Source organism: Crocodylus porosus, unplaced genomic scaffold, assembly GCF_001723895.1.
Source record: "Crocodylus porosus isolate Cpor-Errol unplaced genomic scaffold, CroPor_comp1, whole genome shotgun sequence".
Lineage (NCBI taxonomy): Eukaryota > Metazoa > Chordata > Crocodylia > Crocodylidae > Crocodylus > Crocodylus porosus.
Genome location: NW_017728949.1, coordinates 70483033 through 70504409, shown reverse-complemented (window position 1 = coordinate 70504409; position 21377 = coordinate 70483033). Strand labels below are relative to the sequence as shown.

At 41.3% G+C, this 21377-nt stretch overlaps 1 protein-coding gene across 1 annotated transcript in view; it reads left to right on the top strand.

The window, feature by feature from the left end:
- The window catches only part of LOC109323076 (von Willebrand factor D and EGF domain-containing protein-like), a 333209-nt gene that overhangs the window by 147951 nt on the left and 163881 nt on the right, over positions 1 to 21377 (top strand). The window contains exons 10-12 of the mRNA XM_019554480.1: positions 9640 to 9910; positions 13568 to 13782; positions 17907 to 18859. Of these exons, the coding sequence (XP_019410025.1) occupies positions 9640 to 9910; positions 13568 to 13782; positions 17907 to 18859 (1439 nt within the window). The remainder of the gene's footprint in view (positions 1 to 9639; positions 9911 to 13567; positions 13783 to 17906; positions 18860 to 21377) is intronic.

The window sequence follows — 21377 nt, the reverse complement described above, 5'->3', positions numbered from 1 at the left end:
TCTTGCTCATAAAAAGAACACATGAGACTGAAGATGTGCAGCAAGGAAAGCACTATGCTCTAAAGAGTGAGTGGGCAGTCAGCTCAGGGCAAGAAAAGAACACAAAAGTGCATTACAAAAATAATGTGGCATCAGAAGGAGAGTCAAGGGCTGTGTCAGAAGGGATTACACACCACTGGCAGTGAAAACAGGGAGGGAGGATAACTTAATATAGGCAAATTGTTAGGTAACAGAAAACAGCAGGCTGACAGGATGAATGAAGTAGCAGGAGACCACAAGAGCTGTGGCTATTTGAAGTGGCCACTAAACATAAGCAGCTAGGCCAAGAAGATTTCACAGAAGGAACAGTAAGGATGAAAACTACGGAAAACTACTGTGCCCATCCCCACACGGAAAAACACTGGCATACATAATGAATGTATATAGCACACGCAAATAAGTTCTAGAAGAGGGGCAGGCAAAGTGTGACCTACAGGCCAGATTGGGCCTATGGTGGACTCCATTTCCCAGCAGCCCCTGCTTGTGTTGCTGCAGCCAGTTTCTAGGCAGATCCCAGGAGTGGCAGAGCTGTGACAGCATGGCACCAGGGTTTCCATGGAGACTGGCCCCAGCAGTGCTGGCAAGGTGCATGGCTGGGTGGGGAGCAGCTCCAGGGCTGGGATCTTGTGGCAGTGACAGCATGGTCCAGAGCTGCGGCAGAGCTGCAATCTTCAAATTGCAACTCTGCCCTGGCTCTGAACCACATTGTCAATGCTGCAAGATCCCAGCCCTAGCCCCAAAGCATCTCCCTACCCTGCCATGCACCCTGCCAGTGCTGCTGGGGCTGGTCTCTGTAGAAACCCTGGCCCCATGCTGTTAGGGCTCTGTTCCTTGGGTGGTCTCCGTGAAAACCGACTGCAGCAACGCAGGCGATGCTGGGAAATGGAGTTCGGCCACCAACTGGCTCCATTGTATAGCTCACCCCATCCTAGAGGACCAAAGAGAATGTCAGCAAAGGCTCAGACCAGAAATCATTATTACAGCAGTTGTAACCTCAATTAATTCTGACAAAATGATTTTTCTGGTTGAAAAGCTCTTCTGTTTTCAGCTCTGGTGAATAGGGTTTTTTTTAAATGGTTTTATTATTGTTTACTTCTTTTTGTAATAAACTTCTACAAGTGAGTAATAGCCACCCAGTAACTTGTAATCTGATGAATTTACCATATTTCATCTCATATAATGTGCTGTGACACTATTAATTATCTACTTTATTCCTTGCATGATAGTTTGTTCTCTCTGTACACCTTTTCTCAAATATATTTGTACAGAACCATTTACTTTAAAATTCTTGTATTCCTTTGACAAAGAAAGTGACTAATAAGTAGAAAAGGCAACGTATTTTAAAGTACAAGATCTACTTTATTGGTGTATGTTGATGCATAGAATTGCAATAGCATTAATTATACTGGCCAGTGCTTTTAGTAAAAAAAAAACTCTGAAAGAACTATTCCTTTTATAGCAAAATGTCTTTTAAGTGAGACAAATAGGAAAGCCTGGCAAAGAGAAAGTATAGGCTTCATTATTACTTATGATGCATTATAAATACAAAAGCCTTTCTCATCCTAAATTGTAGATTCCCAAAAATGAATGTTTGATTTCTGCTAAACAGCTAATCTTTTATGGTAATACCTAAAAAAGTATACAATTGTTTGAGATAATTTCTGTATAATTAATCTCATTTTGCATTTTACCTTGAAAAGAAGATTTTGGACCTCTTATATTAAAAGTATGGGGATGCACTGGGTAGCAGTACAGCTCTGCCCCAGTGGCTATAATAGGATAATCCCAAGTGGTGGATAGTGGAATGACCTTCAGGGAAGGTTAGCTGTAAAATACGCTGGGGAAACCCTGATGAATAAGCAGTGGCAGACCAAGCAGTGTCAACACCACTAGGATGTGGTGAGGACAGCAGATTTCAGTGCTTTGCCTCCTGAAAAGCCACGTATATCCTTTGACAGTGCTGTGGCAGGCTGAGTACAGATCAACACTATAATAAGCCTGCCCAGCCCCCAGCCATGGATCTACAAGTCCTCAATGGTGGAGAAGGCAAAAGATGTTAGACTCTCAACAGCTGCAAAGGTGGATGAAAGCTGCAGCAGAATGATATTCCCAATTGTCTTGGTCTCCTTGCCATTGGATCAAGGTCTTAGTCTGTCAAGAGCCATATGGAAGCTTTTCCATAATAAAAAACTTCCACACACAGGTGTCTTCCATGAAAACAGCTATTCCAGCACATTCTTCAAATGCTTTGGTGTCCAGATAATTGCGACAAGCACCCGTGTGCTGGGAACAACACCAGTGGTGAGAGGCACCCAATGCTGGGAACAACATCTTTACATGGCCTTCTTTGACCTCATGAAAGCTTTTGACTGTCAGCCAAAAAGTATTGTGGAGGATCATTCTGAAATACGGATGCCTACCAAAATTTGTCACTATCCTCTGCCTACTCTGTGATGGTATGCAAGTGGTGGTTTTCAGTAATGAATCTATCACAGATTCCTTTGAGATTAAAATGGGAGTCAAGCAAGGCTGTGTCATTCCTCCAACATTCTTCTCAATATTCCTTGCTGCAATGCTACATCTCACCACCAACAAGCCAGAATGGAGCTAAACTACCAAATGAATAGTAAGCTGTTTAACCTCAGCCAAGTCCAAGCCAAAACCAAGACCACCCAGACCTCAATCACTGAGCTCCAGTACACTGATGATACTCTAGCACGAGCTTACTTGGAAGCAGACCTTCAGGCAATTGTTGACATCTTTAGTGAGGCATACAAGAAAATGGGACTGACATTTAACATTCAGAAGACTAATGTTCTCCACCTACAAGCTCCTAATGAACAGTTCCCAGCTCGGGCAATACAGATCCACAGTGAGAGTCTGGAGAACATTGAGTATTTCCCATACCTTGGAAGCCATCTCTTGCAGAAGGCTGACATTGACAAAGAAATTCAACATCTCCACAAATGTGCAAGTACAGCCTTTGGATGCCTAAAGAAATAGGTATATGAAGATCACAACATCAGATCCAAAACCAAGCTCATGGTTTTTCAAGCAGTCATGATCCCCACCTTGCTGTACAGACCTGAGACATGGACAAGGTATAGGAGACATCTAAAGCTGTTGGAGAAGTACCATCAGTACTGCTTGTAAATGATCCTCTGAATCCAGTGGGAAAACAGGCATTAACATTAACATCCGCATGCAAGCAAACACCATCAGTATTAAGGTGATGATCATCCAACATCAACTTTATTGGGCCTGCCATGTCATCTGGATGTCCAACTCCAGATTCTCAAAGCAAGTTTTATTCTCCTAGCTCAGTCAAGGTATATGCTTAGGAAGAGAGCAGATAAAATACGCTGGGGAAATTTGGGAGGTCCTCAAGGCCAAGTTAAGAAAAAAATACAACATCAATGTCAACTCATGGGAGACTATCGCCTGACCACCCCAAATGGAGGAAGAGTCTGTTGCAGGGAACTTTTCAACCAGAAAAATCATTTTGTCAGAATTATTTCAGGTGACAACTGTTATAGTCATGATCCAAAGCAGTAAGGATTCCTAGTCTGACCCTTTGATGTCATTCTTTTTGGCCTTATAAGACAGGGATGGGTAAAATGGTGGATCCAGCTGGTGGCCAACCTCCAACTCCCAGTAGCCCCTGCCTGTGTTGCTCTGGCCAGTTTCCATGGAGATCCCAGGAGCAAAACAGGCATGACAGTGCAGGGCCGGTGTTTCTATGGAGACCAGCCCCAGCAGTGCCGGCAGGGCATGCAGCTGGGCAGGGAGCTGCTCTAAGGCTGGGCCTGGGATGTTGCAGCATTGACAGCATGAAACCTCATGCCAACAACAGGAGATGGAAAAGCAGGAGCAGCAGAAACAGCATGTTTCCGACCGCCCACCCCACATGGAAATACATGTCTGATCTGCAGTAGAGTTTGCCGATCACAGATAGGCCTCGTTAGCCAGATAAAGCAATCACTGAAGAAAATCATCCTCGACTGTGAGGGACCGCCGAAGAAGCAGCAGCATAAGAACTGACTAGGAGAGAATGTCATCACTTTGTACAAGGATAGAGGGACTGGACCTATGTAGGAAAGTAAGCTAAATGCCTTTGCTAGGGGATAAAGAGAACAGAACCTCTAGATTAGTCAGAGGAATATCTGGCTATTGTTCCTGACAATCAGCTCCACGGTCCGCCTGCAAGACATAGCTCCCCCTTAAATATAGCTCCAGTGGCTGCTGTGTCTACGCATATGCACATATAGCTCTGGATGAATTTCATCCTGAATCACCTAGGATCCAGCAAGCCAGATGGATCCTTTACCTGTACAAGGAGAGCTGTGGACCCTGGCTGTGTGAGAAGCCATCCTGTTGCAAGACCCTACTTAAAAACAAGAAGCCTCTTTTATGACCAGAGCCTTCCTAACTCACAAATGAATTATTTTCCATCCAGGTTCTAAACCTTTCTGTTTTCATAGACTCTAATCCTCTGATAACACTGCACAGTCACTAGCTCAAATAATCCTAGGGTGATGTGCCTATTTGACAAGATCTTGGGTGAGGTGACAGTTAAGTTTGGTTTTTTCTCAATTAAACACAGCAATAAATGGGATTTTATTCACAGCCCAAATTTTTGGAGTTGTCATTGATGACACCCAAATAATCTAATTGGTACTGCAGTGATTATTTTAGAAATGTGTATCCTGCATACAATGTGCTCAGAGCTGGGGCATGGAAGTACGTGCCACCCAGGAATTAGAATTTTTTTTTTGGAGACGTTCTATTCTACCCAATTAATACTGACATTCACATGCCTGGTAACTGGTAATAATTCTAGGGTGTTCACTGGAATTTGGCCTGATATGAATTTGACCCTAAAGCATCAATTCATAGTTTCATAATTTGTAGGGTCAGAAGGGACCTGAGCAGATCATCAAGTCTGACCCCCTGCCATGGCAGGAAAGAGTACTGGGGTCAAATGACCCCAGCAAGGTGTTCATCTAATCTCCTCTTAGAGAACCCCAGGGTAGGAGCCAGCACCACTTCTCTTGGAAGTTGGTTCCACATCCTAGCCACCCTGACTGTGAAGTAGCACCTCCTGATGTCTAGCTGCTTGTGACCGTTATTTATTGTCACTCCTGGTGGTGCTCAGGGAAACAGGGACTCCCCCAATGCCTGCTGGTCCCCTCTGACAAGTTTGTAAACAGCCATTAGATCTCCCCTCAGCCTTCTCTTGTGGAGGCTGAACAGGTTCAGGTCCCTTAGCCTTTCCTCGTAGGGCCTGCCCTGCTGCCCCCAATCATGTGAGTGGCCCTCCTCTGGACCCTCTCCATGCTGTCCACATCCCTGTTGAAGTGTGGTGCCCAGAACTGGACGCAGTACCCCAGCTGCGGCCTGACCAGTGCCACATAGAGGGGGAGGATCACCTCCTTGGACCTGCACGTGATGCACCTGTGGATATGTGACAAGGTGTGGGTAGCCTTCCTGACCATGTCCCCACACTGTCATCCCATGTTCATTTTGTCATCAATGACTCCAAGATCCTTTTCTGTCTCTGCACTGGCAAGAAGGGAGTTCCCCAACCTGTAGGTGTGCTGCTGTTTCTTCCTCCCCAGGTGCCGTACCTTGTACTTGTCAGTGTTGAAACCCATCCTGTTTTCATCTGCCCACCCCTGTAACCTGTCTAGGTCCAATTGCAGCCTATTCTCCCTTCTAGTGTGCCCACATCCCCCCACATCTTACTGTCATCAGCAAATTTGAACAGGGTGCTTTCTACCCCCTTGTCCAATCACTGATGAAGATGTTGAACAGCGTGGGCCCGAGGACCGAGCCCTGGGGGACCCCACTGCCCACATGCCTCCAGATCAAAAATGACCCGTCCACCACCACTCTCTGGGTGCGGCCCTCCAGCCAGTTAGCAACCCGTCTGACTGTGTAGGTGTCAACACCACAGTCCCTTAGTTTTTTTAAATGAGAACGGGGTGAGAGACAGTGTCAAAAGCCTTCCTAAAGTCCAGGAAGACTATATCCACTGCTACCCCTGCATCTAAGGATTTAGTGACCTGGTCATAGAAGGCCACCAGGTTGGTCTGACAGGACCTGCCTCTAATGAACCTGTGCTGGCTGCCCCTAAGCATAATCTCCCCTGATGGCTCTTCATGGACATGCACTATGATAATTCTCTCAAAAAGCTTTCTGGGATTGAGGTAAGACTAATTGGCCTATAGTTCCCTGGGTCCTCCTTCCTCCCTTTTTCGAAAATGGGAACCACATTGGCCCTTTTCCAGTCCTCTGGCACCACACCAGAGCACCATGAGTGCTCATAAAGCCATGCCAGGGGTCCCACAATGACCTCTGCTAATTCCCTCAGCATTCTGGGGTGGTGATCGTCAGGACCAGGTTACCTGGGCAGATGAAGGTAGGGTTTTATAGGCAAGTGGCCTTTGTTTTATTTTGAAGCCACAGAGGGTCCATGTGCCTAGGGAAAAGCAGAGCCAGGCCAGAAAGCCCACAAGCCCTCTGTCACAGTCTTGCACCCTCAGGCTAATAGGCCCTCTTAGCCTGTCTATACCTCTGCTGGGCACCTGTCACTTTAAGGGCTGCTTGCATGGCTCCATACCTTCCTTACACCACTCCCCAAGCCTCACAGGTGTTCTTTCTTTGGGATGCTATTTATTTATGTACTCACCCCCCTTGGGTCTTTGGATTTGAGTCTCCTAACAGCCATGTGATGCAGATAAATGATACCTTCAGTTTGAAAACTCATACAGAGAGCTGATTCTAAGTGATGCACCAAATCAGGATTAGAGTGATTATGAGAAATCCTGAATTCTTAGCCCCCAGTTCTGTGCTTTGCCCTCTACTCCATCGTCCCTCAGATTCTATAAGTTGTTTTAGTAAGTTGCTCTAAAAGTTGATTTTCAAAATTGGTGTCGAGAAGGAAAAAATTACAAAACCTGTTTTCCACAAGAAAAAGGTCCTCTTGTTTAAACAATCTGACCATTTTTCCTTAGCAAAATCCCTAATATTGAAAATGAAATGTGTATATTCTCTCTTTGGGATATACCCTTTGCTAAACGCTGTCTAGGGCACAGAAGTAGTATAAAACACCTCTCACTGGCAAGGAAAGAGGGAATCCTAGGTATATGTGAGCAGGTTAATCATAAGCAATGCTCTCCCTGGCTGAACTTTTGGAAGCAGAAACAGCAGCAATAAAATAAATTTAATAGGAAGATGGAGAAGGTGAGAGTGGCAAAAGAAGAGAAAATGTGTGCAGCAATATCCTTAGAAACATATAACCAGGGGTGTAACAGAAGAGGGGTGGCCAGTGCACCAGCCCTGGGTGCCAATCCTAGGAGGGGGTCCAACGAGACTTACAGCTGTGCTGCCAGTATTGCTGATCTCGTGCTGGAGCAGCCACTGCTGCTGCCTTGTGTACAGCCACCACCTAGGGCACTCAGTATAGCACTACTGTGTCAAGGTCAGGTTAACAGATAAAAATGCATGCAGGGGAATTACCTTATCCTTTTGGATGAGCAAAAACCCCCATCTTTTCCTATGCCCCTCATTCTGTTTAACTCCACAGAGGTTATGAACTGTTACAGCCCTAAACTACCAACCCTTGCTCTTTAGCTCTGGAGGTTTCTTGTTCAATTTCCCTTGTGCCGGCCCAGAGGTGATCACCACAATTAAAATTTTATGAGTTATCTGATTAAATTCAATACTTCATTCAAGCAATTCAAATTCAGATAACATTTCCATTTTAAAATGAAGACATTTTGCAAACCTGACATATTACATGATCCGTGGGCATGACTTAAGGACTTTCAGTGACTTTACCAAGAGTCTGTATGGGCCCATAGCCTATGCTCATTATTACATTAAATGTTATCTTTAGCATTAATTACAGTCGCATGTATGTGGTAACAAAGTCCTATAGTTTACAAGAGAGACCAGAAGATGCTGTAACCCTACCTTTTCCATGACTCCTTCTTCCAAAATGCCTCCAGATGAACAGGACTGTTTGAAGAAAACTAGAGATGATTCTGACTGTATTTTATGGCACCTCCTTTTCTCACCTGTGGGTAGCTCCCAAAGGGGTTAGCACTTGACATTGATTGAGGTTTTGTTTCTTTATGCTCTCTTTGTTTCTAATAGGATGTTTGCAACATTTTGAACAGTATGTTTTAGTTTTTTATTGAGGTGATTAGAAAAGAGAAGAAGACATCCACTGATAGTGTTTGCTCATGATAGCCAACATTTTTTTACTTTTTCAAGAGGAAGTAAAAAGACAATGCACTTTTTTATAGAAATAAACAGGTGAACTCCATATTTCTGTGGTATTTAATTGTGAAAAGAAAAAACCTCCTGGTATATATATATTAAAAAGAAAAAACCTTATTCTGATTTCAGCATGTATGCAGAAAAGCCTATTTGCTTCTCTGGAATAGCAGAAAAATAAAAAATGAATTAAGAAAGAAAACAGTAAACAGAATGCTTTTCTTAAAACTTCCTGGTTTTTGTTTTCATTGTTTGAAATTATTTTCACATTTTCCTTACATTATAGTAAATATTCAGAGAAAAATAAAAATAAATTTATTTTCTATTGAATGAAATTTCCTAAAACCCCCCCTGTATTTTAAAAATAAATGTAGCTACTTAAAAGGAAGCTGTTTCTAAGGATAGCAGGCAACTGGCTCACAGAAGGAAATCCCTCAATAACTCCATAAATCATGCAACTACTCTTTCTTCTAGTTATACCCCTAAAGTTTTTGGAGTAACATGCAGACTAACAGTAATAAGTGGTTAACATGTTAGAAAAAGCAGGTATTTTGAAAGTAAAAAAGGATCCTTTGTAAGCCCTGCAGTCATTACTCAAGCAAAAGTCAGTGTTCAGTCTACAGGAATTTTGCCTGAACAACACAAATTGGGTATCAAGTACAGAATTAATCCCACAGTGAATTCACATGGAATGAAACTCTATTTGTAACAGACTAGAATGAAAGTTCCAAATTGTTTGATGCTGCAATGTACCGATTGCAAATCCAGTTATACTGAAACTTATGTTATAGTGAAGTTGTTCCGAAAGGGGGGAAATGATTTCACTTTAAAAGGCTTCCAATTGAATCTTAATTTTTCATATGAAATATTCACCTAGCCACAGTCAGCCTTGTAAAAATGTAGTGATTAGTCACAGAAGGTGTTATTTGAGCACTGATTTTGCTTTGAAGAATATCATGCGGTAAAGCATCCAGTTAGAACCAAAACATATTTATTAAGGCCTGGAGGCAGAGATTTTTTCCCCATTTGCTTTTATCAAATGTTTATCCTTTTTATCCATGCCCGTTGCCATAGCAGCCACTCTTAGCTACCAGCTTCTCACATGAATTCTTGTACACTTCCAGCTAATAACTCTAGTGGTGTTAGCTTGCTTCTGGTGCTGAATAAATACTTCCCCATGCGTTGATTTTCTCTGTCTTCCAAGGCCAGCACCATGCTGTCCTAATTAAGGAGTGTTGTTATTAGAGTACAAACAAACAGCCATCATAGGTGTATACCCTGAGTCTCAAAATCCTATTTCTGTTTATTGTTGTTTAGGCGTTATGATAATTATAAAATTGGAACCTTCATTTTGTCCAAGAGCCTGGCCCGCGTGTTCGAGGTGCATGTCCGTCAGTGGGACTGCGGAAGTCACCATCATGCTGTTGCCTGCAACTGCGGCGTAGCTGTGCGGGAAGCTAATGACATCGTTGTCCTGGATATGTGCAATGGTCAGTTTCACGAAACCAGACCTCAGCTATCCATTAAAAGCACGGAAGCATCGCCACGCGTCAAAATCATGAAGTCGTATGGAGAGAGAAAAATTACTGTAGGTGGATCTTCACATTTCCGTTCTTTTCTTTTGAAAATGTTGATTTCCCTTTCGTGTTAAAGAGTTACATTAACCATATGTACAACAAAACAAAACGATACTGCTCAGACACATACTTAAGGCATAAAACTAATATATATTACTTGTATCACAGCGATACAAAAGACAACTGACTTCCCCTTTTCCCATCTTTTCTGCTGAATGCTTTTCACACGTATAACAAAGATTCTGAAGAATCTGAAGTCAAAGTTGAAAAGCTCATAATCAAAGAGCAAGTTGAGTAACTTTGATGGGACTGCATTGTGTTGGGTAGATCTTTGCGTGTAGATAGGTGTAGCAGAGACTAACAAGTAGGTAACAGTGGTGATCATATCATACTAAGCAGTGATCATAGATTATTTCCATATATTCTTTAAACGCATTCAATATGGTCCTGCAATGAATTTCCCTTAGCAAGAATACTTGCTGGAAAAGGGGATAGGCATAAATATACTCTCCAGTCTGCACTGAGTAGCTTTTATCCATGTTACAAATCTGTAATCCTGAGTGTTTTCCTTATAGCCACTAGAAGAGCAAGTTCAGGCAGTATTAGATTGCTGCCTGGAGGATAAGTGCCATAGTAAGGATCTAGGAAAATAATTCAGTATTAAGGCTGCATTATCAATATTTCTTGCCAGAAAATATTTTGGGTGAGAAGACGGCCATAAGGAGCCAAAATTATATCAGAGATTTTTTTTTGTTTGGCTCTCATTTGGAGCAGTTCTTGATAGCATAACAATTAGAAGCTTTTTAATTACACAAATGGAAGCAAAAGCAGGAAAACAGATTTTATTTCATTTTACAACTGAGTACCGTATCCCTGATTTTAGCTGGAATAATCTTTATTAATAATATCAAAAGATATTTTGATATCTGTGCAAGTCACTTCCTTTGACTTCTGGAATAAAGCCACATCAGTGGGGTATCCCACTGATTCCACTGGAGTTTAAAATCCAGTGGAGTTTGGACCTGTGGGACACAAGTTAGGGTACAGTTTAGTTCAAATATTGCAGAACTCTGCATGCATGTACACTTATGATACCCTCGAGAGGGATTTAAACAAAAGTTGGGTACAAACTGCCTCAATATAGCACTAGGAGAGAATGTTAGCACCCAGATGCCTGAAAGTGCACTAAGGTGACTACACTATTTCCAGTTTGAGATATATTGCACATGGATGACATGTTCATTATGGCAATTCCTAATAGTCTGGAGGAGTACAGACATGCCCAAGAAAGCTGTTAACAGCTTCACGGAGGTTCAAGGAGGTAACTAGCACAGAAGCTTTGATTAGCAGCTGCCCTGGACACAATTAAATTCAAAATTAAGGAAATATTAATTGACAAGCAAGATTCTAGTATAGCAAGTCATTCTATCATTTAATTGTGTAACACTAGGAAAATAAACTTCTTAAATGTGTCTTTTCTTTTTAATTACTTTTCTATGGATGCAAGGGATTAACTAGGGATGGTTTAACCAAAGTAGGCATGGATTAACTAAATCCTGTCCATTTTACTCAACAGAATGAATTATTTGAGTTACTCGAACAGGTTTTGGCTTGCTATCTGGACACTGTGCAAACACTCTCCTGCCATTCCATTAGTTTGTCTTAACCTTAATCCGCTGCACCCTATTATAATGTAGGCCAGGCCTCTCTTGTGCCCTACTCCTCAATGAGTTCTATTGTTGACTTCAAGGGGGGAAAAACAGCACCTTAAGCAGAAAAGAAATCATGAGCTAAACTATGAGCTGATAATGTGATGTCGATAATTTCCACTATTGGCTAAGGCCACAATTTGCAAAAGTGGGTACTGATTTTATGTACTGAGCTTGAAATGCATTGGACCCGAGTCTCAGAAATACTGAGCATCCACAATACCATTGGAAACTAGGAGGGGCTGCAAGTGCTCAGTATGTCTGAAAAACCAAACCCAAAGTCTCTCTACTTGAGTATCGCAGGACACAGTCACTCAAAGATCACTCTTGTAACTTCTGAAACTATAACTATAAGGCTATAAACAAATGTCTCCAAACGAAGCGGATGAGCTGTGCCACTTCATTGGGTAGGCCAGACATTGCCTGTTATCCCACAGGGTTTGGCCCCCGTTGCTGCCAGGGCTTCAGAGGCCTAATTCGGTAAGGCAACAGTCAGGGCATGTCTCTGTAAATGGGTAAACCCAGCGTTCCCCACTTGAAAAGGTGTCCCCACGGATTCTGATTCAGGTCATACCTCTGCAAATGAAGAAATCTAGGCAGGCGCTCCTGCAGGGAAATTCCCGAGGGCCACCAGATCAGGTTTCTGAAACTCTGGAAGCACCTGCCCAGGGTTGCTGGAGAGCAGTCAGCTCCAGGTTGCCTGTGCTCTCCTGCTTTGAAACAAAGAGATGTCCACAACCTCTATGTGAAATGAAAGCCTTCGCCTTTGGTCACAGCCAGAAATTGGGGCATTTGTGACATGACAAGAACACGGATGCCTGTTTATTTTCACTGGGTGCTGCCATAAAAAAAAAAAATTATAATAATTATGGTAGCACAAAGGTGACATCTTTTTGCAGCTTAAGTCAAATTTCTGATGGCCAAGTCAGAATTTAGACCCAGATTTCTGACACTGAAAAGTTTAATAGCTATTTTTTTCACAGCCCTAGAAGTTTTGCATGAATAATAAATGTACCAATAAATACAATATTTGGAGTGGGTATAGGAGGGTGAGAATGATAATTTGTCATAGTCTTGATTGAAAAAGAGATAAAAATCAGAAAAGTCAAAAGATTTGACTTAATCTCAACATCTTTGTTTCCAAAATGTGTTTGGATTGAAATGGACCTATGCTTAACCAAGGGAGGGTGGGAAGCATTCAGTAATGGACAAACAAAAGAGCATGTTTATCATACCTCAAATGAAGCATTTGGTTTGGTGTAAAGCAACATTTTTCATTTTCTTCCTTTAACTGAGTGAAAAGAAAAAAACAAACAAAAACAAAAACAAAAAACTTGTTTTGGGTCACCTCAAGCCAATTTTATATTTTTTTTAATTTTCAGTTCAGCCACCAACCTGAAAAGCCCCTTCTTTGCACAGCTTTCTTTTGTTCCTTTGAAGCCTCAAGATTTTTTTTTTTTTTAAAGGTCAACATAAGCCTGCCACCAGTTCTTTAATGAGAAAATTGCTTTATCCACTTTAAAACACCACATTTTCTGTGTAATCTAGCCTTGGAAAATGAAACGATTTTTCAGAGAGAAGGAAGCTGTTTTTCAGACCTGGCAATTTATCTAAAAGAAACAATTTCTGCAGCAAAGATACAAGGGTGGTCTTATTGTCATGGTGGCTGCTTGAAAAATTAGATGGTAACTTATTGGTGGGGAAACTTCAGTGAATGTATAATTATTCATTTTAAAAAGAAAGAACTTGTGTGAATGTACATGATGCCATCAGATATTAGTACCAAAAAAAAAAGAGAGCATCTAAATAATCCTGTGAATAAACATTGACAGTGTGTCTGCGGGACATATAATTACCATTAGAGTAGCCAACTTCCTTTGTTTATCAGAGGGAACGCTATTTTATTACAAAAGAAACTTGCTAATAGATTCATTTCACTGGGTTTTTCTGCTTCTTCAGATCATGTTCCCCTCAGGAGCATTTGTTCGAGCTGATGTAAGCGAGTGGGGAATGAGTTTGACAGTGAGGGCACCAAGCATCGATTTCAACAGCACCAGAGGTTTGTGTGGCATCTTTGACAGGAACCGTCATAATGACTTCCATAATGCCAGTGGGAGTCCTTTACTATCACAACAGAGAAACACGCCTGAGGAAGACTTCATAGAAGAGTGGAGGTACAAAGCTGGAGGATCCCAAACCTGAGCGATGTACTGTAATATCATTTTAAGAGGTGTTGAAACATTTACTTCATTACATAGCCTTTTAATGACCTGAGAAAGAGCTCTGCCTAATTTATCAAGGGAGACCCAGAGGCCCATGATCACTCCTAAACAGCAAGATAGCATATTATTCAGCCTGTATAATACACATAAGCAGCAATGTTACCGAGAGAATTTTTTTCCATCTGCAAGTGATGTCAGGTTAACAGCTGCTTTAAGATCCCACTCAGCTGTTAAGAATATGCCGTTCACACCCATGGTGGAAAATGACAATGGGGATTAATTAGGGGCATTTCTCTTTGTCTTTTATTCTTGAACACTAATTAAAATATGTGACTATAGATTAAATGTTACATTTTGACAATGTGTGGCACTGCAAGACGCTTGCTAAAAGTTTTGTATCTAAGACAACTGGGCCTCTGAAACACTTGCTTCCTAATGCAGAACCAGACCCTGGAATCAGACCCCTTTACATATTAGGGAGACCCCATTTTCCTATGTTTGAATTTCTGGGTCCAAGTTCCCAAATACAGATATGGCGTAATGGATCTGGTCCCAAGTTATCCCAGGATGGGATTATTTTGCAGTGTTAGTCTGACTGCAGTTAGATTGTCTCACGGATAGCAGCATCTGTGACAGATGTGACAGCTGCTCTCACGAGATGCCTGCCAGCAGCAATATTGCAAGGTCAGTTAACATCATGCAATTCCAGCACTCGGGTAAGAATTTGTGAGATTTGGCACAGCTGAATCTGAACCCCGAACCTGGTTCTACCTCATCTCTGTCCCCGGCTCTAATTGTGAGTCTGAATCTAGCCACTATATATCTGGCTCACCTCTCCTGTAAATAAAACATCCTTTAGAAGTATTGAATTTTAGAAAATGAACACATATAATTTAAGTCTATTCAAGTTATGTAAAATAGGCTGAAGCTATTATTCATTTTAATTAACTGATGAGTTTATTGAGCTATAATTGCACAGCACAATTCCAGACTCAACCTAAAGAGACACAACTGCTTCCTTTATATTATCAAAGAAAATCGTGGGTAAACTGTCTCTGGATTTTCTTTGTTTCTCACAACTCAGAGGTGCCTCCTAGACCATGGGTGTTAATCAGATGTGAATAGGGAAGATTTCAAGAGGGGGCATGTTGAAAGTGTTGAGAAGAGTCATTCCTAGGCTGTTTCTATTTTGGTTGTGGCTCAAATGTGAACATCCTGTCCCACCTTTTAGCCAAGATACTCAAAAAAGTTTGGGGAGTTCCCTTGCAGCTGATAAAAATACGTGGAGAATTTGAAATTAGAACAATTACTCAAAGAGATATACAAGAGACACAAGGAAACTCAAAGACATGGGGAAAAAAAGTTTTCAGCACTGGAGAGAGGTCTCATGCTGAGGAGAGGAAAATAAGAGTTTCTGTTGCCTGAGAAAATGAAGACAGGGCTACACATGCAATTTTGCTGCAGCCCTTAAGTAAGTAGAAATAAGGACTGAGAATCAAAGAACCGATCCAAAACCAGTGGAAATCAAGTAAAAAGCTCACTATATTTCCTAAGGTACTGAATCATGTCCATGAAAAAAATGGAAAAGTAGATGGTGGTATCCCGCAGGGTGATTTCCATGCTACTGTTTTTATTTCCATTTTAAATGACATCTAAAGCACACTGAACTTGAGGACTCACCAGCACCTGAAGGTAGTGAGAATGCACCATCTGGCAGTTGAGTACTTTCCCTGGGTGCCACTTCTTTCAAGCAGCTGTATGGCCCAAAGTAGCATGGAGATGTTTTAAACAGCCACTTTCCAAGTAGTAACTTTAAGCAATAAAATGGTATCTAGCTAGGATCTAGATTAGTATTCCAAGTCTTGAAGTACTTACGTCCTTTTTTTGGAGTTGGTCTAAAGTGAAATATATTATTTAATTCAGGATCACCATTATTTAATTTAGGATCTACCTGAGCTGCTGTTACGTATCCCAAGGGTGTCATGGTTCAGATGCTTCATGCCACTATTTCTCTCCTATGGGTCGCTCTCCCCAGTCAGACATCTCCTGTAACGTATCATGGCCTGGAACGCCCATGGACACCAGAAGTGGCTCAGCCATTAGGAGAGATTATGGCTCAAGATGAGATGCGCAGCTGTACCTGTGCTGAAGAATGGGGCATTAGTCAAGGCACCAGAACTCCCACCTACTGCCAGGTGGATGCAGAGATGAATGTGGCTTCAAACCAAAGCAAGACACAATGTTCTGATTTGAAAATGTCAAAAACCTTTGTTTTGTGTTTTTACCAAAAAATTGTCAACACACACTTTTTTACATTTCTGAATCACCATGTTTTTCAACTTCTAATCTGTGAGAAAAGTTCTGATAGTTCAACTTTTCGTCCTGATCTGGGATGAAAACAAATATTGAACTACAAGAACTTCCTGATGGATGGTAATTACATTTTTCAGCTGACTCTAAAAATAATTGCCCTGGAATCCATGGTTTTTGTGAGGATTTCTAAAAAAGCAGACCTAATTCTACTGCATTAGTTAGTTGAGATGTCCTTACAATTTAGCTCATAATGGGACTCTTTCCTCTGAGGCAGCTTCACTCCCTGGCGACACTACCATTCAGCAACAGGGCAAGTGTCTGGTGTACCTCTATTGGAAGTTAAAGTTTCCATTGCACTTTTCAGAAAGGGCAAGAGGTCATTTCATTAGTCCCTCACTCAAGAAAACACCTTCATTTGTCCTAAACAGACTGAAAGCAAATGTGGGCTGCATACTGCCTGCATTTGCCTGTTGTCATTCCAATATCCTGCTCGGTAGCTTTAATTTGTACAATTGAATGAGTATGAAAGCCTCTTTGTGAAATAAAATTTTATTCTGTTGTTCCTGCTCATTGTGAAAAAAGTTCCAGAGAAGTACTTGTATTTCTTACACTGAAGAGACATTCTTGAATAGGCTGAGACTGGTTCCCTCTGTCTCTACCACTTTATTAAAACGTTTAATAAAGTTTTACTATGGTATTAGTAGCCACAGTCATATGCACCACTTTTGCTGAACTGGATAAGCCAACCAGCCCCTCACACACTGTCATTTTCCTGAATTTCTATATTTTTATTTGGGAAACAAAAGCACAAACAAACAAAAAACCTGCAAGAAAATTTGGTTTCTGTCGAATTTTCAAGCCTGGCTGCCCACAAAGTACCCGGATGGTCTGGGCCTGAAGTGCATTGCATATAACTGTAAAGGTCCACGTACTCGTATCGTATAACCAACAAACCATTAAAAATCCCTCTCTCATGAGACCTGGAGGCAAACTTTAATCATGGTTGCTTATTCAATAGTTGCTTATTCAAACTGAAATACTTTCACTACTGCTGGACTAAATTAAAAAAGGAAATAGTCTTAGCCTATGTGACACCTTATATCATATCTATTACGATGCCACACATTTATGATCAAGTTGTGATCATGCTGTTGTGAGTGTCAGCAGAAAAGCTAAAATAAAAGCTCCTTTAGATTTTATTAAATCTAAAGTAAGCACATACACAAATGCTTTTGAAAGCAATAACATTTTTAAGGCAAAAATCATGCTCTGAATGAGGAGAGAGAGGATGTAATAGTATGGTGTGCAAGGACTGTTAAATGAATGCAAGTGTTTAAAATGAACTTTTTGAGCCAAAAATATTACAGGTGTAACCTGCCAGGCCCCAGCTATGTTACATCAGGGATGAATCCAACACCTTATTTAAATGTACTTATGTAGAAAGATAACCTTTTGCAGAAAAAAAATGTGCACCTTAAAAACATTCAAGCTGATTTAATGAATTTAGGCACTGATCCAGCAAAGCACTTCAGCATGTGCTAGTCCCAGCACTTAAGAATTGCAGTTCAGGGAGGGGTGTGAAATAGTGACTGGAGACCACTGAGATGATCCCTGCACCAGCTAAAGCTTATTCCTCACTATTTTGCTCAATGAGGAACTTATATACTCCCTAGTTTAGACAAGAAAGCTGACTTAATATTATATATCAGTTTGTTGAAAGTTTCACCTCCCCTTCACTGACTTCTCTTCTTTTTTTAAAACAGAATGCCTCCAGGGAAGAGTTTATTTGACAGGACTCCAGCACCTTCTGAAGTAGAGAAAAGGAAAAATTACTGCAGGTGTCAGAAGGCATCCACCGCACCCCTGCACTTGGTAAACACGCCGAATACCTCCCAGGACTCTTTCCCTCAATCTCTGCGCTGCCACTACGACAACGTGGATTATACTTCTGCAATCCCATATCTAGATGTTACATCTGAATTTGTCACTCACCCAGAAATAGAATCTACTTTCAGAAGTGATGGGAAAGTGTTGGCCAAGTTTTTTGATCCAAGGTCTCTGCCTACATCAGTCAAAAAGCGAGATAGCCCTGAGGGCAGATTAAAACAATATGCACAAAAAGTTTCCTTCAAAGCCCCCCAAATCAATAGCTGTGTTAACTCCACTAAGCCAAAGGAAATGCTACAGAGAGCAAAAAGGGAAGAAGACTATTCTGAACACTCACCTTTTTATCCATTTCAAAGCCCAAGTCAAACAGACTCAGAAAGCTTTGCATATTTTTTTCCGGAGGATTACTTTGAAGGGATTCAGCCAAAAATCCTGGCAATGTGGCCTACTCCCAGTGGCCTAACCTCAACTAAAGCCTTGGAGATTTGTCAGCAGGTTCTTGCTAATTCTACTATTGGTTTGGTGTGTAATGACTTACTTGGAACACAGCTGGATGAGGCAATTGATATGTGCCTTTTAGATTTACAACTCAAGGATGACCTGGCATGGGAAGGTGCAATGATAGCATTTTTGGAAAACGAGTGTGAAAGAAAAGTGCTAGAAAACAGAAGCAAGCTGCTGCATGCAGAAAATGGGATGCCTGCTGTCCAGGAAGAGATCCTCAGAGCTCTGAGGTGCCCTAGTTTCTGCAATGGGAATGGACAGTGCACTGAATGGGGATGCCAGTGCTTTGAAGACCACATTTCCTATGACTGTAGCATTGCCAAAAGTAAGTAAAAAATTCTGTTTGTTCCGACCCTGCCCATCTTCCTGTGGTATTAAAGTTATTAGGTGGAACATCTGCACAGAGTTGTTTGCTCTTCAAACAGCTTTCTCAGTAAGATATTTGATGAATTAGTAATCAGTTTTTGACCTTGAAGAGCTGATCAAAATATCTGGTTGGCTGGTCCTTCACTTTTTCGCCTCAGTAACTTTTTAAAAATGGATTTTACAAGCCCCTTAGCAAATTGGTTTTACAGAAGTGATTTTCTTTACATCTGATCTATCACCTGCATGCTGACAAACATACTGCTGACAAAAATGAGGGTCCTGCTAACCTTGCGGTCGATATACATGCTAGCACTGTATAGAAGGTCTTCCTTATAACTGGAGAGTAAAATTTGTAAATGAATTTTCAACATTACAAAAGTTGAAACAAGTCATAGGAATAGGTAATATTTTTAAAGTCAGAGGACAGCATAACCAGGCAAGGGACATCATCTAACCTTAGATACATTTAAAAGGCTTGTACTGATGTGGCTAAACATTAACATACGTCTTTGGAATAATTTAGTCCTGAAGCCCAGTCCCAAAAGGACTTATGAACATACTTAGGCTTATGAAAGAGTCTCTGATGGGCTTGCTTCTTACTTATGCCAACACTACTCAGGATAAATGAGAAAAACTAGTGACTAAAGTCAAGCACAAACATAAATGTTTATGTTCACTTTGCAATGGAAATGTAAATCCTGGTTCAAATGAGAGCTTAAGTTAAATCTTACATTTTTAATTTTAAGTATTAAGTGCTTCCATTAGTAGGAATGGGATTATTCATGTTTTTCACAACAAGCTGGTGCAAACATACCTGTCACTGCCTTAGTTTCCCCTTCACAAGTTAATCAACCATCTATGATAGATTCTCTCTCACTTTGCTAGAAATCTGGTTTATTACTGTAGAGGCAAACACCACAGATTTAATTCCCAGGCTTCCTACATAGTGCAACCCCTTCATGCAGAGCTCTTAGTTGAAATAAGAGTTGAAAAAGCTCTTAACGTACTCCTGCCCCTTGCAGGTCTCTCTCCCTATGAGCTCTGTCTAAGTCTGCTTCCTCAAATAACCACAGGCAGAAGGCTGGTTTCTAATAACATGCTCTCTGTCACACAACCCTTGTATACTGTCCCCACCTTACTGTGGGCCAGCTCGCTTGTGACAACTTGGAGACAATTTCATAAATGGTTTGAATGACCTAGTTTTAGGTCTCACATGGATTCATTATATTAGGTACAAAATTAACATTCACACTTTTAACAGTGTTTCTAACAAAACATAAAAATATCCTTTTCTGGGACCACTTCTCCCGCTCACACTTTTCTCAGATTTGCAAGGTGACATTTCGTTTAGAAAGCAACACATGGCAGTTCTCTTCATTATAGTGTGCATATATTATTTTCTGTTCACTGAAATATCAAGTGCATTACAACTAGATATGGGAATCTTGTGCACCTTCTCCATTTAACAGCTGTATCTGAATGCAGTTGCTGCTTTCTATTCTACACATGGATGGGGAGAAATGATCCATGCATAGTATCATGAATTAAAGCCATTTTTGCAAGACTTCTCTGGAATTGCACCATGCATTTCTCAGCTGAAACTAAGAACCTGGACAACTTTCTCTCATTAATATTTGCAAGGTGTTTTTGGGGCTGTGGGCAAAAATAGCTTTAGAAGTGGAAAGAACATCTACATTTTTATACAAGGACTTGTCTAGAACATATTAATGTGGACATCAGATGTACTAGGGTGTTTTCAGGTTACATATAGAGAAGCTAGAGGCCAGTCACAAATATGAAGAAGGATCAAACTATAAGGAGGAGAAATTGCCAGGGTGAGCCACCAGCACATATTTTTCTCTTGAAGGAAAGAAAAATCCCTAAAACAAGCAGATGCACAAACATCCCTTCCAAAAGGTGCAGCTGACCTGAGGAACCTTTAACATTTGTTTTTCCAGTTTCTACAATCCTAGAGAGATTACATGCTGCCTTCTCATAAACAGCAAGTCATCACCTTAGACTCAAAACAAGTCATCCACAATATACCCCAACACACATACTTGCAAAAGCTGCTCACACACTTCAACAGACAAAAATAAGAATGAATAAACCCACAGTCTTACTAGTTTTGGTCCAAACAGTAACTACTAATAACTTGTTTCAGAAGTTGGATTTTTTCTAGTTGCAAATTCTTTAACAGCAGACTGATGTTTTACCTATTGCAACCCTGATCCTCCAAGTAGGATCTCCAGAATTAGCACCAGAAGTGTGTGGCATGGCGGCTTCTTTAATTTTGGTGTTTCCCTGAGTGCCTGTGGCAGGACAACCTAGGGGCGCTGTGACCTCCCCTAGCGCCCCCTGGCTACCGTGCCAAATTGGGTCTTGAATGCACCCTCTATCCCACCACGTCTTGCTGGTATATTATATTATCAATGGGAGGCTGCCTCCCGGGGCCTCCTTCCTATGCTCACCCTTTC